Genomic DNA, 23,647 nt, shown 5'->3' on the forward strand with positions numbered 1-23,647 from the left:
ATACACCATGATCAAGTGGGATTTGTCCCAGGGATGCAAGGATTCTTCAGTATATGCATATCAATCAATGTGATACACCATATTAACAAATTGAAGAATAAAAACCATATGATCACCTCAATAGATGCAGAAAAAACTTTTGACAAAATTCAGCACCAATTTATGATAAAAACTCTCCAGAAACTGGGTATAGGGGGAACCTACCTCAACATAATAAAGGTCATATATGACAAACCCACTGCAAACATCATTCTCAATGGTGAAAAACTGAAAGCATTTCCTCTAAGCTCAGGAACAAGACAAGAATGTCCACTCTAGCCACTCTTATTCCACATAGTTATTGAAGTCCTAGCCACAGCAATCAGAGAAGAAAAAGAAATAAAAGGAATCCAAATTGGAAAAGAAGAAGTAAAACTGGCACTGTTTGCTGATGACATGATACTATATATAGAGAATCCTAAAGATGCCACCAGAAAACTATTAGAGGTTATCAATGAATTTGGTAAAGTTGCAGGATACAAAATTAATGCACAGAAATCTCTTGCATTCCTATACACTAACAGTGAAGGATCTGAAAGAGAAATTAAGGAAACAATCCCATTCACCATTGCAACAAAAAGAGTAAAATACCTAGGAATACACCTACCTAAGGAGGTAAAAGACCTGTACTCAGAAAACTGTAAGACACTGATGAAAGAAATCAGAGATGATACAAACAGATGGAGAGATATACCATGTTCTTGAATTGGAAGAATCAATATTGTGAAAATGACTATACTACCCAAAGCAATCGACAGATTCAATGCAATCCCTATCAAATTACCAATGGCATTTTTTGCAGAACTAGAACAAAAAATCTTAACATTTGTATAGAGACACAGAAGGCCCCGAATAGCAAAAGCAGTCTGAGGGAAAAAAAACGGTGATGGAGAAATCAGACTCCCTGACTTCAGACTATGCTACAAAGCTACAGTCATCAAGACAATATGGTACTGGCACCAAAACAGAAATATAAATCAATGGAATAGGATAGAAAGCCCAGAGATAAACCCACGCATCTACAGTCAGCTAATCTCTGACAAAGGAGGCAAGGATATACAATGGAGAAAAGACAGTCTCTTCAATAAGTGGTGCTGGGAAAACTGGACAGCCACATGTAAAAGAATGAAATTAGAACACTTCCTCACACCATAGAATGAAATTAGAACACTTCCTAACACCATACACAAAAATAAACTCAAAATGGATTAAAGACCTAAATATAATCCTGGACACTATAAAACTCTTAGAGTAAAACATAGGCAGAACACTCTTTGACATAAATCACAGCAAGATCTTTTTTGATCCACCTCCTAGAGTGACGGAAATAAAAACAAAAATAAACAAATGGGACCTAATGAAACTTAAAAGCTTTTGCACAGCAAAGGAAACCATAAACAAGACGAAAAGATAACCCTCAGAATGGGAGAGAATATTTGCAAAAGAAGCAACTGACAAAGGATTAGTCGTCAAAATGTACAAGTACCTCATGCAGCTCAATATCAAAAAAACAAACAACCCAATCCAAAAATGGGCAGAAGACCTAAATAGACATTTCTTCAAAGAAGACATACAGATGGCCAAGAGGCACATGAAAAGCTGCTTAACATCACTAATTATTAGAGAAATGCAAATCAAAACTACAATGAGGTATCACCTTACACCGGTTAGAATGGGCATCATCAGAATATTTACAAACAACAAATGCTGGAGAGGGTATGGAGAAAAGGGAACCCTTTTTCACTGTTGGTGGGAATGTAAATTGATACAGCCACTATGGAGAACAGTATGGACATTCCTTAAAAAACTAAAAATAGAATTACCATATTATCCAGCAATCCTACTACTGGGCACATACCCAGAGAAAACCATAATTCAAAAAGACACATGCACCCCAATGTTCACTGCAGCACTATTTACAATAGCCAGGTCATGGAATCAACCTAAATGCCCATTGACAGATGAATGGATAAAGAAGATGTGGTACATATATACAATGGAATATTACTCAGCCATAAAAAGGAGCAAAACTGGATCATTTGCAGAGATGTGGTTGGACCTAGAGACTGTCATACAGAGTGAAGTAAGTCAGAAAGAGAAAAACAAATATCGTATATTAACACGTATATGTGGAATCTAGAAAAATGATACAGATGAACCAGTTTGCAAGGCAGAAATAGAGACACAAATGTAGAAAACAAACGTATGGACACCAAGGGGGGAAAGCGGGAGTGGTGGTGGTGGTGGTGGGATGAATTGGGAGATTGGGATTGACATATATACACTAATATGTATAAAACAGATAAGTAATAAGAACCTGCTGTGTAAAAACAAAATTAAATTAAAATAAAATAAAAACCAACCGAATTTAAGAAAAAAAGAGAGAGCAAATGTATGAATCCTATTCTTGTTCAGTATCCTTTAGAAATACTTGCATTTCTGATCACTCCATTTCCTTCTTAAAAGATAAGAAAAAATACGGTAGTATTTAGAGAAATGAAAATAGAAAAATCAAGATGTGGGAGTGGCTTGTTAGTGTGAAATGCCTGAAGAAAATTAAGATCTTTGTTTGGGACAAATTAAGGTGAAAACAGCATGATCAAGGTCAATCATTTTGTGCAGGTGTCCAAAGAGTGAACAGTGAATTGAAAAAGACTCCCTTCCAGTCGCTGTTTATGCAGGAAATCTGGCACAGTCCTCAGGGTATGACCCACAATAGAGAAATTTGAGTAATATTAGGAAAGAATTTAGAAGTCTCAAAACAAGGTCAGTGAACTCAAGTGCCAAGCACATGATATTGCTGGTGTCACAGAGAAAAGAGGTCAGTTCATTACCTTATAGAGCTGTTGAACCCACACATTTTATGTGGCTGAGCAGTTTTCTCTGGGAGATGGTTTGCTCATCAGAGGTTTAGATCCTGTATCTTTTGAAAACAAGTGTAACTAGCATATTGAAATACCACACCTCATAATTCAGTAAAAATGCAATCATTTTTCTCCCACTGTCCTTTTACAATTTAGTCTCTGGGATAGTAGCTCCTGCTCCTGCATGAATACTCTAGCAACCCATAATTTCCTGCTAATTCTTAGGTAATAAATGATCTATGGTCACTAAGTTACAAACATTATCCAGATGCAAAAAACTTAGGAAATCCAGTCCTGGGTGATACTCAAAACTTTGAACTTAAGTTGCTGTTAAATCTCCCTTTTTCTCTCTCCAACCTCACTTCTCCGAGCTTGGGCTGACTTCAGGATAGAAGCCTTCAGTGACATAGAGAGTAGTGGTCCTTCGATCTCTCTGCCTCCTATTTCTAGTCCTCCCCTTCCATCTTGAGCTGTTATTTAAACCCTACCAGGTCCAGTGGGACTAGTGGAGACAGGGAGAGGCAACACACAGGGCAGCTCTTACTTGAACCAGTACTCTCATCTCTTGGTCTCACTCTGGTCTAGCAGATGCCTTTTTCCCTTGAGATGTCATTTTCCTGGACTCCTCAGAGCTTTCTCACTGTTTCTGCTTCTCCTGCAATTCTCTTGTCCCTGAAGGATGCCTCTCTTATTTCTCTGTTCTGATTGTCACTTGTGACTCCTTCCTCGGCCCCTAGACACACAGTAGTGCATCTCCAAGCTCCTCCAGGTGGCTCAATTGGACAGAATCTAAGATTCTGTCTCAGGGCCCACGGCTTTTCCAAGGAACACTCATACATCCCTTGCCTGGAACTGATGTGGGTCCCAAGGCAGCAGCACTCTCCTGGTTCTGGCTCCAAAACAGTCAGTATAGATTCCCACCTGATAGGAGTTTGACTCCAGCCAGTGTCAATTTCAGCTTTCTCAGGAGTGAATTGGGTACCAGCCTCTAAGTCTCTCAGCCTTAGGAAACACTTGCACTGCTCTCTGAGGGATTTTTCTCCCCGTCTCAGGTTTAGAGGGTTGCACCTCCTCCCAACTCCCTGAGTGCAGGAGGACATGGCAACATAAGGTCCCTCCCCACCAAGGAATCTTTCCTCTGATCTCTTTTATCTACGTTCTCTGACCCTTCTTCTATGTCCTTGATGTAGCTGAGAAACCCAAGAGTGGCTTGAAGGTTCTTGAGGCCATTTACTTTCAAAATCTTCATAACATGGTTTGGCACCTTTGTTTGGAATTTTACATCTATTATGTTTTGTCGTCTGGTGGAAACTTCAGTTTTAAGATCGTATTACACAAGTAATAAACAAACATGATTCACGGGCCAATCCAGTGGTGTAACATCTGTCTTTACTAAACATTCTGATATATGAGTGTTGTTACTGTGTTAAAAAAAATCAGGGGAGACAACTCTCCAAAGAGTCTTATTTAATCCTTGACCAGCTATGTTATTTAGCACTTCTTAACTAGAGCTGTAGGCGTATGGAGTTCATAAAATAATTTGGAATGAAATACTGTACTGAATGAATATTTTTTATGTGGTAGTAGATGGATCCCCAAGGGCAACACATGTCTTGCCTGCTAAGATCTTTTCCAGCCCAAGAAAGTGGTGAGCCCACCATTCTCTGGCTGTACAAGAGGGCAGGAAAGAGGCTTTGCAATAGTGAGCCACTAGGAGACAAATTCTCCCAAATTAACTCCCTCACCAGCTGACCACTCTAAACCCAGACTTCATAGGCACCATAATAACATGTTTCTGTGAGGTTTGAAGGGAGGAAGGATATCCTTACAGGGTTGCTTGAGTCCAAAGCAGAGAGAGAAGGGAAATAAATATCAGCCTTGGGTCCAGATGTGGCATAACCAGATTGTGTGTGCTGCCGGCTGGCCCTGACCTTTGGAGTTAAGATTGAGAGCCAGAAAGGCTGTGTGTTGTAGGGATTTTTCCCTTTTTGTTTGCTTGTATAACACCAGGGAGGGAAATAGTTGAGTAAAATCCAAGCGTTTCTTTTATTTCACTTCTCTGGAGACCTTAATCACAGAATTGGAACGACTTGCTTGATGCTTGATTGTTAAAGCAGTGACTCCCTAAGCTGGTGTCTCCTCGCCTTTTTAAACCTGCACCTTTGGTGAGCATGAAGGTTTCCCAACTCCTTGAAGAGGCTGATTTTCTCCCTCCTCCCCACCTTGCCACCTCCTTGAGATTTACATGCTTTGGGGAGTTATGGCAGCAGAGATGTCATCAAGCTGTACTTTCTATAGTTTCCATTACAAAAACAATAGGCATGTATTGGCTTTCCAAATGTATAAGCATGTATTATATAATTGAATGCACTTTTTCACTTTACATTGCACTTTGCATGCTAACAGATCACCATTTGTACAAAGTGTCCTGTGATTTCAGAAGGCTCACAGATCTGCTGAAGGCCAGGTATGACAACTCCCAAGGGACTATTTCTCTTCATCCTAGATGACTCAGTCATGGCCACCTCAAGGGCTCTTTTCTCCATCCTGTTGGAGTCTTTGTCTCTGTTGGAATCAGTTTTAGAGCTCTAAGTGGACTTAGAGATCATCTAGTCCCATCCTGCATTTTATAGAAACGGATGTCCAAAGAGTTTAAGCAACTTTCCCAAAGTTACACCACTATGTTTACACTGCAGATCCTGAGCAACTACTCAGGTTGCTGAATTCCCTGCTCATCTTTCTTTTTACTGTATTGTCAATTGCTTGAATCTTCTGTACTTTATCCCATCCCTTTAAAAGATACCAACCAATACTACAAAACAAACAAATGCCAATGTGGCAAACTCTGCAAAATACTTCATGTTCTTCTGTATATACTAACATCAAGCTTCCTTTACTTTATAGTGCCTCCAAGGCTGAGAAAATACTTATTTGCCATGAACCCATATTTTAGCCAAGTATTTTAAATGATACAGAAGAAAAAATACATAACCCCTAATTTCTCATAGTTTAAAATTAATTGGGGAGACAAATGTGGTTCATATTCAGCTTGTGGCCACCTGTGATCTCTGGAAACTTTTTTTTTTTTTACAATGTTGTGTTTAATTTCTGCTGTACAGCAAAGTGATGGAACCTTTTAAAAGGCATTTGTAATTTCCAACCCTCCACCCTTACTCTGTAACTTATTCTTCCTTGAATTCTTCTGTAGTTCATCTATATCAAGAATAATCTGTGAGATTGGAAGGAATATAGGCGAATTCACAGGTCATTTATTGCTAAATGTAGTTACTAATAATATAAAAGCTCATCCAGCAATGAAACATAGCTAGTGTCATTTTTTTCTAGGTGGGGAAACAGGCTCAGCAAGGCTACGTGACTAGTTCAGGGTTGCTCAGCTAGTGGTAGATGGAGCAGAGTCTTGCAGCCAAAGTGGCTGCTTGTCAGAGCCCACAAGCCCCCTTTCAGCCAAGAAAGCAAGAGTAGAATAAAGTAGGGAAAAGCAAATAAAGCAAAATAGGCTTGTTGAAAATTACGGTTTTGTCACAGTGAGGTTATAAGCACATCAAACTAGCTGACTGTGAAAACCTTTTGAACGTGCCTCCTGTTCTGTGTGCTCTTCCTGAAGCTGTGTGAAGTTTTATGTGAGCAGGGCCCTTATCATGGTGGAGGAGGGATTTACAGAGGTGAATAATGGAGAGACAGTGCTCTCAAGATATCTGTGTTGAATTCTCCTTTTATTTATCTAAGGACTGGGCCTGAGCTGGGGTAAATGCATGAGAGACATTAAGTCTCAGCACCTTCGGAGAAAAAAAGGAATTTATCATCCACAATTGTCATCTAAAAGCAGTTCCCAGGTCACAGAGTCTTGGAAAATGGGATAATGAGACTGCAGGTTTCTTTGGAGGAGAAAGTTGTTTGATAGGACCCATGCTCTTGTCAGACTCAGGCAGTGTTTACAGAGGATGAACCTGGAAATCTTCTTGTTTGCTCAGGGTACTCTTGTCCCTAAGCTTTTCCCTATAAATCACCAGTGCATTGTGGGATCGTGTCACCTTTGTATTTTTCCTTGGAGATGGAGGAAGGAGCACTAGGGATTCGATAAATCCATCCATATATAAATGGAAATTGTTTTGTTCAGTTGGGATGTGTCCATGTTGTTTAGCCCCAAGGATATGCAAAATAAAACTTTTTAAAGTTTTCAACCAGGAAAAAGAGGAACATGTGAGAAAAAGATAAAAAACATACATTCTTCTTTTGACTTGCACTTTGATGGAGGATGAAAGCAATAGCCCATCCCCAAAGAAGTAATCCTAGTTTTAAAAAATCCTTGGTTCTCAAAAGCCCGGCATTGCATGTTTGTTATATTTGTTCCTATTTTGTTTGTAAAGGGTTTTAAAGGCATATGATTTAATGAAGTAAATGTTATTTTGCAGTTGAAAATTAAAGAGTTCTTTTGTATTTTAGGTCTTACAGGAATTCTCAGGGACAGTGAGAACTGGAGTGTGTATGTATTATGGGGAGGGCAGTGAGGAAGATGAGGGGAAAACATTACAGCTCCTTCCTGAAGATAATCATAAGCCATAATCCCTCAATATATATATATATTTTTGCTTCCTCTGGTTTGAAATAAAAATAGATTTTTCCCAAAAATGTATTTCAGGGCCCTCTTAGCATCTCAGATGGAACCAACATTTGCCAGGAATGTTTTCCCTTGTTTTGATGAGCCAGCTCTGAAGGCAACTTTTAATATTACAGTTATTCATCATCCAAGTTATGTGGCCCTTTCCAACATGCCAAAGCTAGGTAAGTAATGTTTCCTGTCGTTGTATATGTATACATGTACATATATGTATATGTGTATATATATATATACATAATATATAATTATATATACACATATACATATGTATATATAATGTTATATATTACATAATTATATAATATGTTTATTTATATATTTGTATTTATATGTTTTTATATGAATTATATATGTGTATATATATTTAACTCTGTAATAGATTTTATATCAGTAGATTTTCTAGTCAATGTGTTGAGAGTGTGTTATGATTGTAGTATATTATAACCAGGGAGGGCAGTCACATGGGATATGCATCAGCACCCACATCTTGGTGATGGTAAATCCTGATTCTTTTTGTATTCGGAGCTGAGGACACTACACTGTTCTCATACATTGGTAGCCTGTCTGCCCATTAATTTGGGCTTCAACTATTGATCATTAGTGATAACAAGCTAGGGAATTTGGTCTGAATCTTGTACATAGATGTGGGTTTGGTTTTGTTTTGTAATTTTGTTTTGTTTTGGGCTCACAGTAGTTTTTTCTTTTGATTGAATTGGCATCCAATTTCTTTTAATTCAGAGATTCCTCATAAAAATAAAAATTCTTACTTTTTTTTGAAACTCAGAACATCTAACAACACTGGCCCTGCACTTCCAATGTGCCAGTGATAGTTGCCGCTGAGAAGGGGCTACCTCCTGCAGACCAAGCCCATGCCCCCACCTGCTGTGGTCCCCACCACTCCCTGTTAGTGTACACCAGCCCGTTCACATCAAGTACCAGGCCCTCACAGGCGTTTGAGTTTGTGATTTCAGGTTTAAAACCCGCAGTGTGACTCCACTGAAGACCTGCCCGAAACCTGAGAATGGCAGAATTGTACCTTGTTGACCTACTAGGGGCCTGGGAAACTCTAGATTAAGTGCTGAGAGAGATGGGCTGGACTAGGAAACAGTCGTGGGTGGGAAAGAGAGGAGGTAGCTCATGGGCCTAGTTTACAGTGCCCATAGATTTGCCCTCCCTCCAGACCATGTTATTCAAGGTGCTAATTCAGGACCGAGATACTGTCCTTAGGCCTTCCTAATATGGTTCTGATAGCTTGGGGGTAGACAAATCCAAACTGCTGCACTCTGGGGAGGAGTTGGGAAGAACTAGCTGAGTGACAGTCGACTTGACAAATCATTTCAAAGGTAGATAATTGTGCTTATTATTGCTTATTTACAGTGATTTGGACTAAAATCAATTTCTCTAGGTCAGTCTGACAAAGAAGACGTGAATGGAAGCAAGTGGACTGTTACTACCTTTCACACCACGCCCCACATGCCCACTTATTTAGCCGCCTTTGCCATCTGTGACTATGAGCATGTCAGCAGGACTGAAAGGGGCAAGGAGGTGAGTGACAGAGACCCTCCAGGTAAGGGGACATTTGTACTGGCCACGGACTGCTCAGGCACTCCTGCATCAGGGGCTATGCCTACATACCCCACCGTCACCTCCTGGCTCTCCCTCTGATCTCCCCCAAGCCCTGTTACCACTCTCAGTGCAGAGTTTCAGAACGGGATGCAACGGTTCCCACGGTGGTTCTGCAGACGGGTTTCTATGGAAAGGCTGCCCATTAAGCCCACTCGAGGCAGGTTCCGAGTCCCCCCCACTTCCCGGGCTTTCGCTGCCTTTCAGAGTACAGGAGAGAACAGGGAAAGCGGGCACACTAGCATCTGGAAGCTCAGGTTTACCTGTTGTTTACTTTGCCTACATGCTACTGCAGCCTTGAAGCCAGGGTGCTGCCCAAAATGTCTAGCAGCCACTACGACACAGACACCAAACAACCCAAACTGACACCAGCTGGGACAGCTGCTCTGGCTGAAATGCTGCAGGCAGGTTAAGCATCATCGCTATCCAGGAGCAGGTCCTCTGGGTTCCTCACCTCCGGGACATGAACACTTCCCTAGTGTTGTGTAAATAGGTGCTCTGTCCTGAAACACCCAGTTTTTCACCCAATTATACTCTCTTTACATAATAATCCTTTAGAGAAATATCAAGGTTATTGTAGCAGTACTTTATAGACTGGTTCACTCCCTATGCTAGAGTGTGGAGGTAAGTAGGGCCAGTGCCTTAGGCCCAGTTCTTCCTAGTCAGATCGACTGCACCGGGCTGAGGAGAGTCAGGCCCTACAGCAGGTGGAGGCTCTCTCCTGGGCCCATGAACTTCCAGGCTTGTGCCATTGACTTGTGGAGGCAAGGAAGCTGTGGATGAGCCAAGTCTGTCACCAGGGGGAGACTCGTTCAAAGTCCCTCCTCCTAAGGATGAACTAATAATACTGTGTTAGATGCAAACAACAGCTCATTCTCCTCAGCTGTTGGCTCCAGCCTGATTTCCCTTATTGAATAATCATTGGTAGATGCTTCATATTCACAGATATAACATGAGCCAAGTCAGATGTTCATGGCATATATTGATAAATCTACTCAGGCATGATGTGGAAGCCCATGGTTTGTACCTGGCACGGAGGAGGGGGCCCGGAGCTCACGAGTGACCCAAGGTGACTGTCACCATCCTCATCTACAGTGGCTTGTTGCTCTCAATGCTGCTGCACAGTGAATAATTCTTATAAAGGAGCATACCTGTTTCTTCATGAAAGATCACCCTGGAAAGAAAGCCAGCTGCCACAGAAAGCAAAGAGGAAATGGAACATGCCTAAGAAAGTCACGGTCTTAGCCAGAAACTTGAAATTTGGGATGAGTTTATCAGTGGAATGTTGCATTTGGCTCTGGCTCAGCTCTGGGAAGCGAAGGAGTCCACCATATACTCTACAGGGAACCAGACTGTACTCTTGGAATAGCATCCAGACTCTACAAAGATGACTCATTAAGTAAGAGAGAAAAATTTAGTGAAGTTGAAAATGCGGTTCATACGTGGCATGAGGATAAACGTAAGACACGTATAACTAAGGTTGGAAATAACATATTTTGAGTAGAATTATTCACACGTGGGCATGTGTAAAGATATTCCTCTCTTAGATGTTGAGGTCTGCTGTGTCTAAGGAGGGCCACGAGGACACACTGGTGCGCTAGCTGTGACTTTGAAGGAACTTTATGGCTGCGTTCCCGAAACATTCTGCACCTGTTTGTGATCCTGGCTGCCCTGCCTCTTCCCCCACAGCTCGGAATCATCATTTGCCTCCCTTTTGGCTTAAAGAGTGCTTGTTTACGGGAGGAGCTTTGTAACCTGGAAATTTACATGCAAACATTAGTTGTTACTGCCTTTTTTCCCCCCAAGACTACAGTTAATTTGCACACATTATCCTGAACGTGGGGAAAGGCGACTGTTATTTCCACTCAGTAGCGTGGGCTCTGGTTTAGATGTCTTCCTGGCCTTGCCGTGGAGGTGAGAGCTTGAGAAGGGGCAGGTACGGGTAGCGTTAGGGGCAGGGCCGAGTCCTGGGCCCCTCTTTCCCAGGATAATGGGGCCTGGCGGGGAGGAGGCTGCAAGGAAGGAGGGGCTCCAGGCAGGAGGCTTCCAAAACAGGTGGTTGCATTTTGTGAAAGGGGAGCGTTCCTGAAGCCCTCAGGTAATTCAAAAGTCACTTGATTCAAGACAAATTCTCCAGCAGAAGTAAAAGCCAAGTCAGATAAACATGGTCTTGGAGGGCGGCAATCTGCAGACATTGTTGTGTTGCTTTTCGTTTTCTTTGTATTTTCTGTAATGTTTTGCAGAGAGCTCTTTCTCAAATTAACTGTATTCACATCAATATAATTATCTAAATCCCTCCTCACTAACTTTCATTCTAGGGTTATAAGTTTCATACGTGTGTTTTAGCTAACACTAACAACTCCATTTAAAAGTGCTCAGGTGGCATTGGGGATACCATGACTTCATATTAAAATACCAATGATGTTAAGACAACATCACATTAGTCACCAAAGTCACACAAACAAGTTCAAATGTCCAAACGACAGCACGGTTGTGTTAAACTAACAAAACACGGCAGGGATTTCTTTTCAGGTACTGACGAGGAAGTGTCATAAACAGAGAATATGATTCACTTGCTTCAACAACTATAAAGTCATAAGACTTTTGAAGACTTTTTAAAATTAAGGAAATTAACCTTATTTCAAATTTGGAAAATAAGATGAGACTATTCATGTTTTCTTTAACAAACCATTTTAAATTTGCATGATTCAAATTTGCTTAATATGTTCTATACTGTTTAACCCCTACTAACTGCCCAATTCTGGTTTGAATCATTGGAAATATGTCCTGAAAGGGGAAGCAAGGATCCAAGGGACCCTTTTACTCCAGCATAGAATCGACATTTTCTGTGGGGGTAGATACCATTCCCAGGATTATTTTTGAACTACACAATTTTCCATGTTATTGCAAAAGAGTGAAATAACACACTTTCTGAGGAACCACTGTTCTCAACTTAGTGAATAGCCTTCTGGGCTTTTCTTATTGTGTGGACACATTCAAACGTTTTATCATGCAGCTTCCTCTGAAAAGGTAAGCCTTTGGCTCCAGAGCATCAGGGAATTGGAGCAAGCAGGCTGCCACTTTCCAAAAATCACTACTGCTTTTCCTAATCACTGCTTAATTGTTTCTGTTTAGATACGCATCTGGGCCCGGAAAGAAGCCATCACAGCTGGAAATGCAGACTTTGCTTTGAACATCACAGGTCCCATCTTCTCTTTTCTGGAGGATTTATTTAATATTAGTTACCCTCTTCCAAAAACAGGTGAGGCATCTTCCCTTACAATGCATTTGATTTCCTATTATGGGGGCCCTGGGTTGAGATCAAAGGTACCTAGATGGGCCTCCAAGGACCCATTGGCACTTTGCTATTTTTGCTGTCGGAGTTAGCCCTGCTGGCTTCCCATCATTATGTCCTACACCTTCCTAAACACACAGGGGCCTGTCTTTTCTTTCTCTGCATCGTTCCATGTGACCAGTAAGTGCTCGGAGAGCCCCCTGGCCTTAGATCCCTTCTAGGTACTCACTGGCAACTTACATCCTCCAGACCCTGTCTTCTCTCTTGCATTCTGTCCTTTCCTCTCATAACATGAGTGTGCAATGCAGTGTTCTGCATCCTTTTAGCCGCTTGTGTGACTTACTCCAGTTCCCTTTAGTAAGGTTTTGTTGGTTTTTCAAAAAATATTCTTTAGCTGAGAGTCATTGGATTAGGACCTGGGGGTCCCATCTGTGAATTTTTGTTGTATAAAATTGGGATCATGTGTGAACATAATATGATCCTCGAAGGAATATGTAAACATTTTATTTCTCATAGATCTGTATGGAATGTCCTTAAAATTATGTGAGCCACTCAGCTCAGAAAGTTGTTCCATGTTTTTTCTATCAAAATTAAGGGTATCATCTAAGTGTGTTTTGTTCCTCTGACAGGTTAGTTAGTTGAAGTCTTGGGGAAAAGTATGTTTGGCCTTTACTGGCATATAGTAGAAGGAAAGTGGGGAGTAAAAATTGGGGAGCTCAAGCCTCTTGAACACTGGGAAGCCAGGGGCTCTGCAGCTCAAGCCTTCTGGCTGAGGAGGGATGGGGAGTGAAGGAATGGTGACTAACCTTGGCCCCCTCACAGATCCCAGAGGTGATACCCGTCATTTAGAAAGTTGGAGGCGGCAGGAATCTGGGCACGGAGACGAAGTTCTGGCACTTCTGTGGCTGGAAGAGCTCAAGATAACCCTTGTCTAGGCAAGCAAATTTCCATTTGTCTTTATTTAGATAAGGAGAAGTCCAGAGTTATTCTTGATATCCTGTTCTGTCAAAGCATCTCCTCCATCCAATTAGTCACCTCCTTATTATCTCCACATCCATCCACTTCTTCCCATCCCCCTCATTCTCCCTAGTTTACATCACCAACAGCTTGACCACAACAGCTCTCACTTAGTTTCACCACCTTCGCTCTTGTCTCCTCCAATCCATCTTCCACACTGAGGCCAGAGGGATTTTTCCAAAGCAAAATCTGATCATGTTACTGTCCTCTAAAACCTCTCTGTGGCTTCCCATTTGAAGATAAAGTCCAAATTCCACACCCTGTCTTTGTAATAGTGCATCTCTTGCCAACCTCTTGGGGCTTTCAACAGTTTCTCAGAGTAGGAGGGATGCTCTAACACCATCTCTATCCTCTCCTACACTTTCATCTTCCTCTCCTCTCCTTCAGGCTCTTGCACATGCAGTTTGCATATCCTGCTATACCTTTTACCCAACAGGTTGATTCTTATATTTCTCAACTCAGTGCCCCCTCCTCCAGGAAGTTTTCCCTGACTCCACCTCTCACGCTTCCACAGCATCCTGTGCGCCCCTGCATTCAAGCTCTTGACCTACTAGATCCTAATCATCTCCCCCAGTAGGTCGAGGGCAAGTTGCGGGTCGGGATCTGGACTGTCCTTTTTAAAGTACTCTCAGAGCCTATGACAGTGCTTCTCTCAGAGTGGTAAACAGTAAACATTTTTTTTTTTTTGGTGGAGGAATAAATATATGCAATGAGTTCAGTAATTCCATGTAAATTCTGGCTAGATTACCAACTCTTGGAAGTCAGGATTATATTGGCACTTTTTTTGTATCTTTCATAGCATCTCAGCCAATGTTGCTTTATGAGCACACACGCAGGTAGTGCTTAGTCAAAACCGCATTTTGATAGATGATTAAAATAAGGAGTTTCTCTATTACTGGATCTTTAAGAGAAAGATAAACTAATGTTTCCTAATTACTTTAACTTTTGGTTGAGTCGTTTAAAAACAAAAACAAGAACAAACAAACACACAAAAAAAGCAAGAAAGCCAAACCTTCCCTATCAGCATTTCCCACATACACCTTACCCTTTACACTCAGTGAGTCAGGTGAAAAGCCTTTTTATTTATTTCTTCCATGGTGTTCTTTTAGCTTACCTTCTTGTAGCTTGCTCAGTTGAATTCTAAGCCTCAGAATCTAAACCATGTGTATATATCTATTACATAGAATAACATTTTTTCTTTCTTTCTGCTTTTTTTATTTAAGTATAGTTGATTTACAATGTTTCAGGTGTACACCAAAGTGATTCAGTTAGATACATATCTATTCTTTTTCAGATTCTTTTCCATTATAGGTTATTACAAAATATTGAATATAGTTCCCTGTGCTATACAGTAGGTCCTTGTTCTATATCTATTTTATATATAGCAGTGTGTATCTGTTTATCCCAAATTCCTAATTTACCCCTTTCCCCCTTACCCCTTTGGTAACCATAAGTTTGTTTTCTGTCTGTGAGTCTATTTCTGTTTTGTAAATAAGTTCATTTGTATCAATATTTTAGATTCCACATATATGACAGTTGTCTTTCTCTGTCAGACTTACTTCACTTAGTATGACAATCGCTAGGTCCATCATATTGCTGCAAATGGCATTATTTCATTTTTTTATTTTACTCTTAACTTGTAACTATATCAGGCTAATGATATGTATTGTACATCCCAGCATGATCTGTATTTTTGTAGTAGTAAAACTCAAGTACAATATAAATAATAAAGTAATGAAATAATGACCATAATCAATTAGAAGCTACTGAGTAAATGAGAATCACCTATTACTTTCCTAGGTGCTCTGTGAATGCAGAAGTAGATGGCTGAGGCTCTGTTCAAGTAGCTCAGTTAGGGAGATAGCTTCTATATGTTAAAAGCAAAAGCAACAAATTGCTAAGTATGAGATAACGTACTGGCTAAAACAAAACTCTTAAAAGAAAAAAGGATTGATAACTGGTAATGGGAGTAGCCCAAATATATAAAGAACACCTACAAATAAATAAGAAAAATACAATAGAAAAAAACAAGTAAAAGATATACGAATAGATGTTTTACAGAAAAGGAAACAGATGTGACTAATAAACTTATGGAGCGATGCTTAGCCTCATTAAGCAATCGGGGAAATGAATATCCAAGACCACAGTGGGGCACTATTTCATACCACTCAGTTGTCAAAGAGTAGGCATTCTGACAAATGCCAATAGAAAGTGACGTTGTTGAAGGCAGTATCAGTTGTTACAACTTTGAAACTTATTTGTTATCTTACAATGTTGATCATTAGAATACCTTAAAACTCAGTAATTCCATTGCTAGATATACCCCAAGAGGAATTTGAGCACATATGTGCCAGAAGACATGTGCAAGAATGTTCATAGCCATACTTTTCATACTAGCTCCAAACTCAAAGCAACCAAAGTGGTCACCGATAGGAGAATGGATAAAGTGTGGTTCCTTCACACAATGGGAAACTATCCAGCAATGAAAATGAAACACTCTTTCTAAAGTTTAAAAACAAAAGACACCTAAACAATATAATATTTAGGCAATATTATATATCATATTAGCAACTATATATATATTCCCTTGGTTTTTCTTAAACAATGGAATGATAAACACCAAATGCAGGATAGTGGTGAATCTCTGGAAGAATAAGCTAAAGGATGAATTGAGAAGGAGCACAGAGGAAGATGTAACTCAGCTGTTCCCAAATGTTACCATGCATTGGAATCACTTGGATGGCTGGTTAAACAACAGATTGCTGCTCCTGACCCCAGAGTTTCTGATTCAGTAGGTCTGGGGCTGGTCCCAGAATTTTTATTTCTGATAAGCTCCCTGGTGGTGTTGATGCTGCCAGTCTGGAAATCAGAATACAAGTTATTAATAATAATCTAAATTAGGCACAGGCAAGCAATCAAATCTGGCCCACCACCTATTTTTTATGGTCCATGAGCTAAGACTGGTTTTTACAATTTAAAATGGTTGAAAAAAATCAAAGGAAGAATAATATTTTGTGATACATGAGAATTTTATATAAAATTCATATTTCAAGGTCCATAAATAGTTTTATTGCACCACAATGTGCTCTTTTGCTTACATAGTGTGTGTGGCTACTTTTGTGCTGGTATGCCTGAGCTAAATGTGTTACAGAAAACATATAGCCCACAAAGCTGAAACTATCTACTAATCTGGCCCTTTACGGAAAAAATTTGCCAACCCCTGTTCTAAACGGTAAGTGGTAGAGTCATGGGTTTTGTATTATTATTTTAAAATAATGAATTCATCATTAAAATAAAATAAAACAGGGTCGTGTGTGAAGAAACAAGAATTTTGCTTACTCCAGTTGTATGTATCTGAAGTAAAGAAAAAACAATTTTTAAAAAATAGTCATCAGGGTTGGTTAGAAATGGCTTCTTAAAGTTGGTTAGATTGGACCACAAGTATTGGTGGCATTCATAGACTGAGGAGAGGATTTCCTGGGATAGCAAACAGCTCCAGCAGAGAGCGACTCAGTGGTTGTAGAGAACAAAAGGGATTGGCTTGAGCGGAGTAGAGCAGTCTTTTGTGAGGAAAGTGGGTGGGTTGCTGGGTAGGATGCGTGCAGGTGGAGGAAAGGATAGATAGAAGAATGGGAGACCTAGGCTGAGGCAACTAAGTATACCCAAAGATAAAAGAGCATTACCTGGTGGAGGCTATGTATCCACTACCTGGATACGCTTTACTACGTACTGTCAACTTCAACCAAGTGTAAAGTCAACTTAAATTACTGAGCATAGCACAGCATAAAACATTTATTAGGCAAATGTAGCATGGACTATAGGAATGATATTTCTTACATTAGCAAAAGAAAATTTTAAGACTTGTTCTTGTTTTAGAAGTAATAATGATCACACTGTCGAAAATGTGGAAAGATAGGGAAAAGCACAAAAAAGAGAAGCAAAATCTCCTGTTTTGCTACCATGCAGAGATAATCATGGGTAACATTTTGGTGTATATATTTCCAGTGTCTGTCTTTGTCTCAGTCTCCACCTTTCTTTGTATTTGCTTCTTTGTTTTTAACAAAAATGATACCATGGAATTGATACTATTCTTTGGCCTTTTTTTGTTTTTTAAGTTAACAGTATATAGCAACATGATCCAGATAACTATTCTTTTTTATTGTCATTTTAAGACATAGGATGCCTACATATCAGTTTGACAGAATAATTTATTTAATCCTCAGTGGTTGAACATTTGGGCTGATTTTACCTGTTTGGTGGCGGGTACTGCTTTTAAAACACTAAGGTAAACATAAGGAAATGTTTACAAATATCCATGCTACTTGCCTTAGTAGAAATTCCAAAAGTGGAAAGGGTAGGAACATTTTTAAAGGTCATGAAGCATTCTGCTGGATTGCTCCAGAAAAATTGTACCAGTTCACACCCTTGCCAAAAGGCTATGTGTCAGTTTTCCTATACTTAATTATTAATTCTAGCCAATACTAATTATTAATCTTCTCATACATTTGAAAGATTAAGTTATATCATTGTTTTAATTTTTGTTTTTGATACAAATGAAGCTGAACATTTTAAATAAGATTTTTGGCTGTTTGAATCATTTCCTTCGTGAGTTGTTTACATTTTTATTTTTTCTTTTTGATTCGTCAGAGTTCTTTAAATATTGAAAAAATATTGTCTAGCTGTGATATATGCTGCAAATATTTTTCCCAGTCCATGTTTTGCCTTTCAAATTTGTTTGTGCTGTTTTCTGGTGAACTAAAATATATGATTTTAAATAGACTTTATTTTTTAGAGCAATTTTAGGTTTACAGAAAAATTGTGCCCAAAGTGTAGAGAGTCCTCATATACCTCCTCTCCCTCCCCTTGTCCCCAACCCCAGTTTCTCCTATTGTTAACATCTTACATTGGTGTGGCTTTTTAAAAAATTACAATTGATGAACCTGTATTGATACATTTTTATTAACTAAAGTCCATAGCTTACATTACAGTTCACTCTTTGTGTTGTACAGTTCTGTGAGTTTTGACAAATGTATATAGTAATGACATGTCTCTACCATTACAGTATCATACAGATAGTTTCACTGTCATAAAAAATCCCCTGTGCTCTACCTATTCATTCTCCCTCTTTTCCCCAAGTCCCTGATAACTACTGATCTTTTCACTGTCTCTATAGTTTTGCCTTTTCCATACTGTTATATACTAACTGGAATCATACCTTGTGTGGCTTTTTCAGACTGGCTTCTTTCACTTAGTGACATGCATTTAAGTTTTCTCCAAGTCTTTTCATAGCTTGATAGCTCATTTCTTTTTATCACTAAATAGTACTCTGTTGTATGGCTGTACTACAGTTTCTTTATCCTTTCACCTATTAAAAGACATCTTGATTGCTTCCAAGTTTTGGCAGTTATGAATAAGACTGCTATAAATATTCATGTGCATGTTTCTGACATAAGTTTCTGACTCATTTGGGTAAATACCTAGGATCTCAATTGCTAGACTGTATGGTCAGCCTATGTTTAGCTTTACAGGAAACTGCCAAATTGTCTTCTGAAGTGGCTGTACCATTTTGCATTCCCACCAGCAATGAATGAGAGTTTTTGTTGTTCCACATCTTCTCCAGCGTTTGGTGTTTTTTTGTTTTTTTGTGTTTTTTTTTGCGGTACGCGGGTCTCTCTCACTGTTGTGGCCTCTCCCATTGCGGAGCACAGGCTCCAGACGCGCAGGCTCAGCGGCCGTGGCTCACGGGCCTAGCCGCTCCGCGGCATGTGGGATCTTCCCGGACCGGGGCACGAACCCGTATCCCCTGCATCGGCAGGCGGACTCTCAACCACTGCACCACCAGGGAAGCCCTGGTGTTTTGTTTTGAACTGGTGTGTCATGGCATCTCATTGTCATTTTAATTTGCAAATTCCTAACGACGTATGATGTTGAGCATGTTTTCATCTGTTTATTTGCCATTTGTATATCTCTTTAGTGAAGTGTCTATGTAGATCTTTTGCTAATTTTGTAAAGTTATTTTCTTATTATTGAGTTTCAAGGATTCTTTGTATATTTTGAATACAGGTCCTTTATCAAAAGTATTTAATTTTCATATAGTCAAAACAGTTTATTTTCTGGCTCTGTCTTTGGTATGTCTTTAAAGCCTTCTTTCCCCTTAAATTATAAATATTCACTTGCATTTTTCTTTCAGTAATTTTATGATTTCATTTTGAGATGTTTGTATCTGGAAGTCTCAAATTTTGAGGAAGAGATGATTTCATTTTTCCTTCCATTTAAATCCACTTAGATATAATTGCTTTGCCTACTTTTGACAACCGTGCCATGGAAAACTGGGGACTGTTGATGTTTGATGAGTCATTATTGTTGCTGCAACCAAATGATAAACTAACAGAAAAAAAGACTGTGATCTCCTATATTGTCTCCCACGAGATTGGACATCAGGCATGTGGTAAAACGTTCTTTCTTATTTCACATGAAAATATTCTCCAGCTGCTGTACCAAAAGTAGCGACCCCCCCAAACCCTGCTGTACACCAAATTTTAAAAATTATTTGAAAAGTGGGTTGCTGAAAGAAAACAAGGAAGGATCTGTGTAATCAGATCCTGGGTGGATTTGAACTATTGGTGATAAATCACAGTGATGAGAACTTAAAGAACATTCGCAGGTCATATATTTATATCCAAAGAGTAACTGTGTTCCACAAAGTTCTCTTCAGGAAAAGTAAGCCAAGCAGAGCTATGATTATTTTCTTTCCATTCCATCTTAAAATAGAGATATTCAAAAAAGTCACTGGAAGATATCCACATTTCATTAGCAGATTGTTACAAACTTTTTTTTTTTTGAGAGAAGTTACAAGTTAAAGGATTATAGTCAATATACTAGTGTCAGTGAGGTGAGCAGTAATTAATCCTCGAGCTGCATCCCCAAAGGTGATGTAGACAGGATTTATTTCATTAGATCTATATGCTTTTATGCTGTGATTTTAGAAGTTTAGTTATGTGATTTGATGGAGATCCTCACATCTGCATTTTGACCTTTATAAATCAAGTTTGTCAAGAAGGAAGTCATCTAAACTATGAAATTGTTATCTTTTTGTTATATGGACTCCTAAGAAGTTTTGGAGAAGAGTGATTTACTGGGATTGAATAACACCCTGTTACACAGTCAACACATACTTTCACAAGTTTTGATCAGTCACCCAAAGTGTCATTTTTTATTATAGCCTAAATGACACATTGTTTTGGAATATAGGCTGCTATTAGTACATCACAGCTGTTATATAGGAATTTGGTTAAATACCAAGATGTGGATTTGTTGGTTTTGGAAATTATTGTATTTTTCTTTCCTGATTCTATTTATCATCTGTTTGACACTTTCTTTCTGTTAAGCTCAAATAGAAAATAATTATAGCTGTACCACTTTGCAGAACATACGAATACTTGAGTGATTTTTACACGGTGCAGATCAAATCATGTCCTGAAAACACAATCACTGCTTACAGCAAGATCCTAATGTAGTCTCTTTAGAGTATAAGATTCTGTAATTAGTAGGTGCTAAGTAAACTTTCAGGACTTCTGCTTTAACTTAACTTTGGGGCAAAGTGGACAATTTAAGAACTGCTACTCTAGCTTACCTTATTTTTTAACATCACAATTTTAAAACAAAAATTGCTTTCAATCATTGGATGTGAAATGATTATTTTAGAAGAAATGCATGACTGACATCTCTTCATGTTTAAAACAACAACATCATTTTGGAGTCCTGTTTTCAAGTTTATCATTGATAGCAAAACACATTTAATTTTGTCTTTGACCTTACATTTATTTCACATGCAATTACAATAAATATTACTTAAATTGAATTTAAGAATTTTTCTTTTCCCAACTCCAAAAGTGGTTTGGAAACTTGGTTACCATGAATTGGTGGAACAATATCTGGCTCAATGAAGGTTTTGCATCTTATTTTGAGTTTGGAGTGATTAACTACTTCAATCCTAAACTCCCAAGGGTAAGTATTTTGTTAAGTTAATTATAATTTTTTTCCCTTAATTATAAAAGTAATGCATGTTTATTGTTGAAAGTGTGTAAAATACAGAAAAATATAAGGAATATTAAATTATATGTAATACTAGAGATCAATTTTATCTTTTTGGTATGTTTTCTTTTTCCAGACTTTTATTATTATAAATATTCCTAAAAGAGAATTACACAGAAATGTGTAATACCCTTTCTACTTCATACTATATCAAGAACATTTTCACAAATCATTAAATCATTTCTGAGAACAAGATTTTTAAGGGTTGCCTAATATTTTATCATATCACCTTATAAGGTGTATATATGTAATATTTCCCTACTATTAGATTTTAGGTTATTTTCGTTTATTTCTACCTAGACTAAATTTTAACGTGCTTGTAATCAGTAGTCTATGGCTTGAATGATAAGAATATGCTCTATTATATACTATAAGTATTATATATTATGTTACATACAATATAGCTGATATTACATATAATACTAATAGCTGATATTGTACCTATTATAGCTGATAGTCTTTTGCTGTTTTGAGTAAATAGTAATATGGAAAAATAAACTTATGGATATGCAAATCTGATTATTTCAACTGTAAGTTATGTTTCTAATATTTTATTTAGAGTAATTAGGTAGTGCTTTCAGAATGGCATGATAAAGCCAAATTGATTTTATTTGATTTAGTTGTTTAAATGTTTAGATTTAATACCATCTTTTGACACAGACCTGACTTTTTCACTCCAAGCCGGGGGTCCCTTCTCCCCCTCTGTTCCTGCCTCCTGCCATCCCTCTGTTGCTCAGAGCTGCTCTTGGCTGGCCTCTCTCTCATCTCCCCTCCCAAGTGTTTCCAAGGCTCAATTTTTGGCCTCTTTCCTCCCTTCCCTACCCTCGCTCATTCAGAGTATATTGACATTTGAAATGCTGATCTCCACTGGCCAGATCTTCTTTACAGGCTAAATTTATTCACTTTGAAGGAGAGTCTAAGATTGTGTTCTTTCTATTATATTGGTTGTAAATTGTCCCTCTTATGAAAGGAGGCAGATGGTAGGTATATATTTGGTTTTTGTTGATTGAAAAGTTGGCAGAATAAAAAGTTGACAGACCTGTCTTGGCACCACAGAAACTTAAAAAAAAAAAATCCTTTTTTACCTGTTTGTGAAATCGTAGTTTCTGGGAAGCACTGATGTAGCAGCCTCTTACTGCCCCAGTATCATGCCACCCACTCTGCCCTTTGCAAACATCCTATAAAATGCCCACCATCACATAGTCCAGCCATTCTGTAGTACCTCTGATCTTCCTCCCCTGGATTGGACATCATTATATAGATCAGCAGAATGAAGTATTGAAAAGTTAATTGACTCGCCCTAGGTCATTTGCTTGATTGAGGCAGAACTGTGATTACACTCCAGTTACCTGGGTCTAGTCTGAATATGAGGATAATGATGATAATAACAATAATACCATTCACTGAGTACTTAGGATTTATCTGCCTGGTACTGTAAATTCTATACATATATCATCTTACTCAATCTTCAAAATAATAATATGAATATAGTTGTTATTTTTTCTATTTTCTATTGAGGAAACTGAGGCATAGAAGCATAAGGTAAGTTGTTCAAAGTCACAGTTATTAAAGGTCAGAGATGAGAGTCAGTTCCAGGTTTCTCTAACTGCAAAGCCCATGCCTTTAACCACTGTGCTCTGCAGAGAAAACACCTGGGAGTGTTCTCGTTCTCAAGGAGTTTATGGTGTGTGTGTATATGTTCATTCTATGACTCTTTTCATATACATAAACTTTATACACATACAGTAAATCTCAGTTGTCTTCAATAGTCCTTTCCATATACTCTATACCTACAAAATTGTTTATATCTCTCTTTTATAAAGTAGCATCTACACATGGTTAGTGTCATCTATAACTGTTTTTGAAAGCATTTGGTTGTATTCCAAATTAACTCTGTGCTGAGAGTCAATATGGAAAGAAATTGCATTCCCATAAAACAATTAGATTGGGCTTCCCTGGTAGCACGGTGGTTGAGAGTCTGCCTGCCGATGCAGGGGACACGGGTTCGTGCCCCGGTCCGGGAAGATCCCACATGCCGCGGAGCGGCTGGGCCCGTGAGCCATGGCCACTGAGCCT

At 38.8% G+C, this 23,647-nt stretch overlaps 1 protein-coding gene across 1 annotated transcript in view; it reads left to right on the forward strand.

Annotated features, from left to right (window-relative positions):
* LVRN (laeverin) overlaps window positions 1–23,647 on the forward strand; it is an 84,773-nt gene that overhangs the window by 23,169 nt on the left and 37,957 nt on the right. The window contains exons 2-6 of the mRNA XM_024123601.2: window positions 7,564–7,706; window positions 8,948–9,087; window positions 12,301–12,427; window positions 19,764–19,918; window positions 21,371–21,484. Coding sequence (XP_023979369.1) covers window positions 7,564–7,706; window positions 8,948–9,087; window positions 12,301–12,427; window positions 19,764–19,918; window positions 21,371–21,484 — 679 coding nt within the window. The remainder of the gene's footprint in view (window positions 1–7,563; window positions 7,707–8,947; window positions 9,088–12,300; window positions 12,428–19,763; window positions 19,919–21,370; window positions 21,485–23,647) is intronic.

Source organism: Physeter macrocephalus, chromosome 8 (genome assembly GCF_002837175.3).
Source record: "Physeter macrocephalus isolate SW-GA chromosome 8, ASM283717v5, whole genome shotgun sequence".
NCBI lineage: Eukaryota > Metazoa > Chordata > Mammalia > Artiodactyla > Physeteridae > Physeter > Physeter macrocephalus.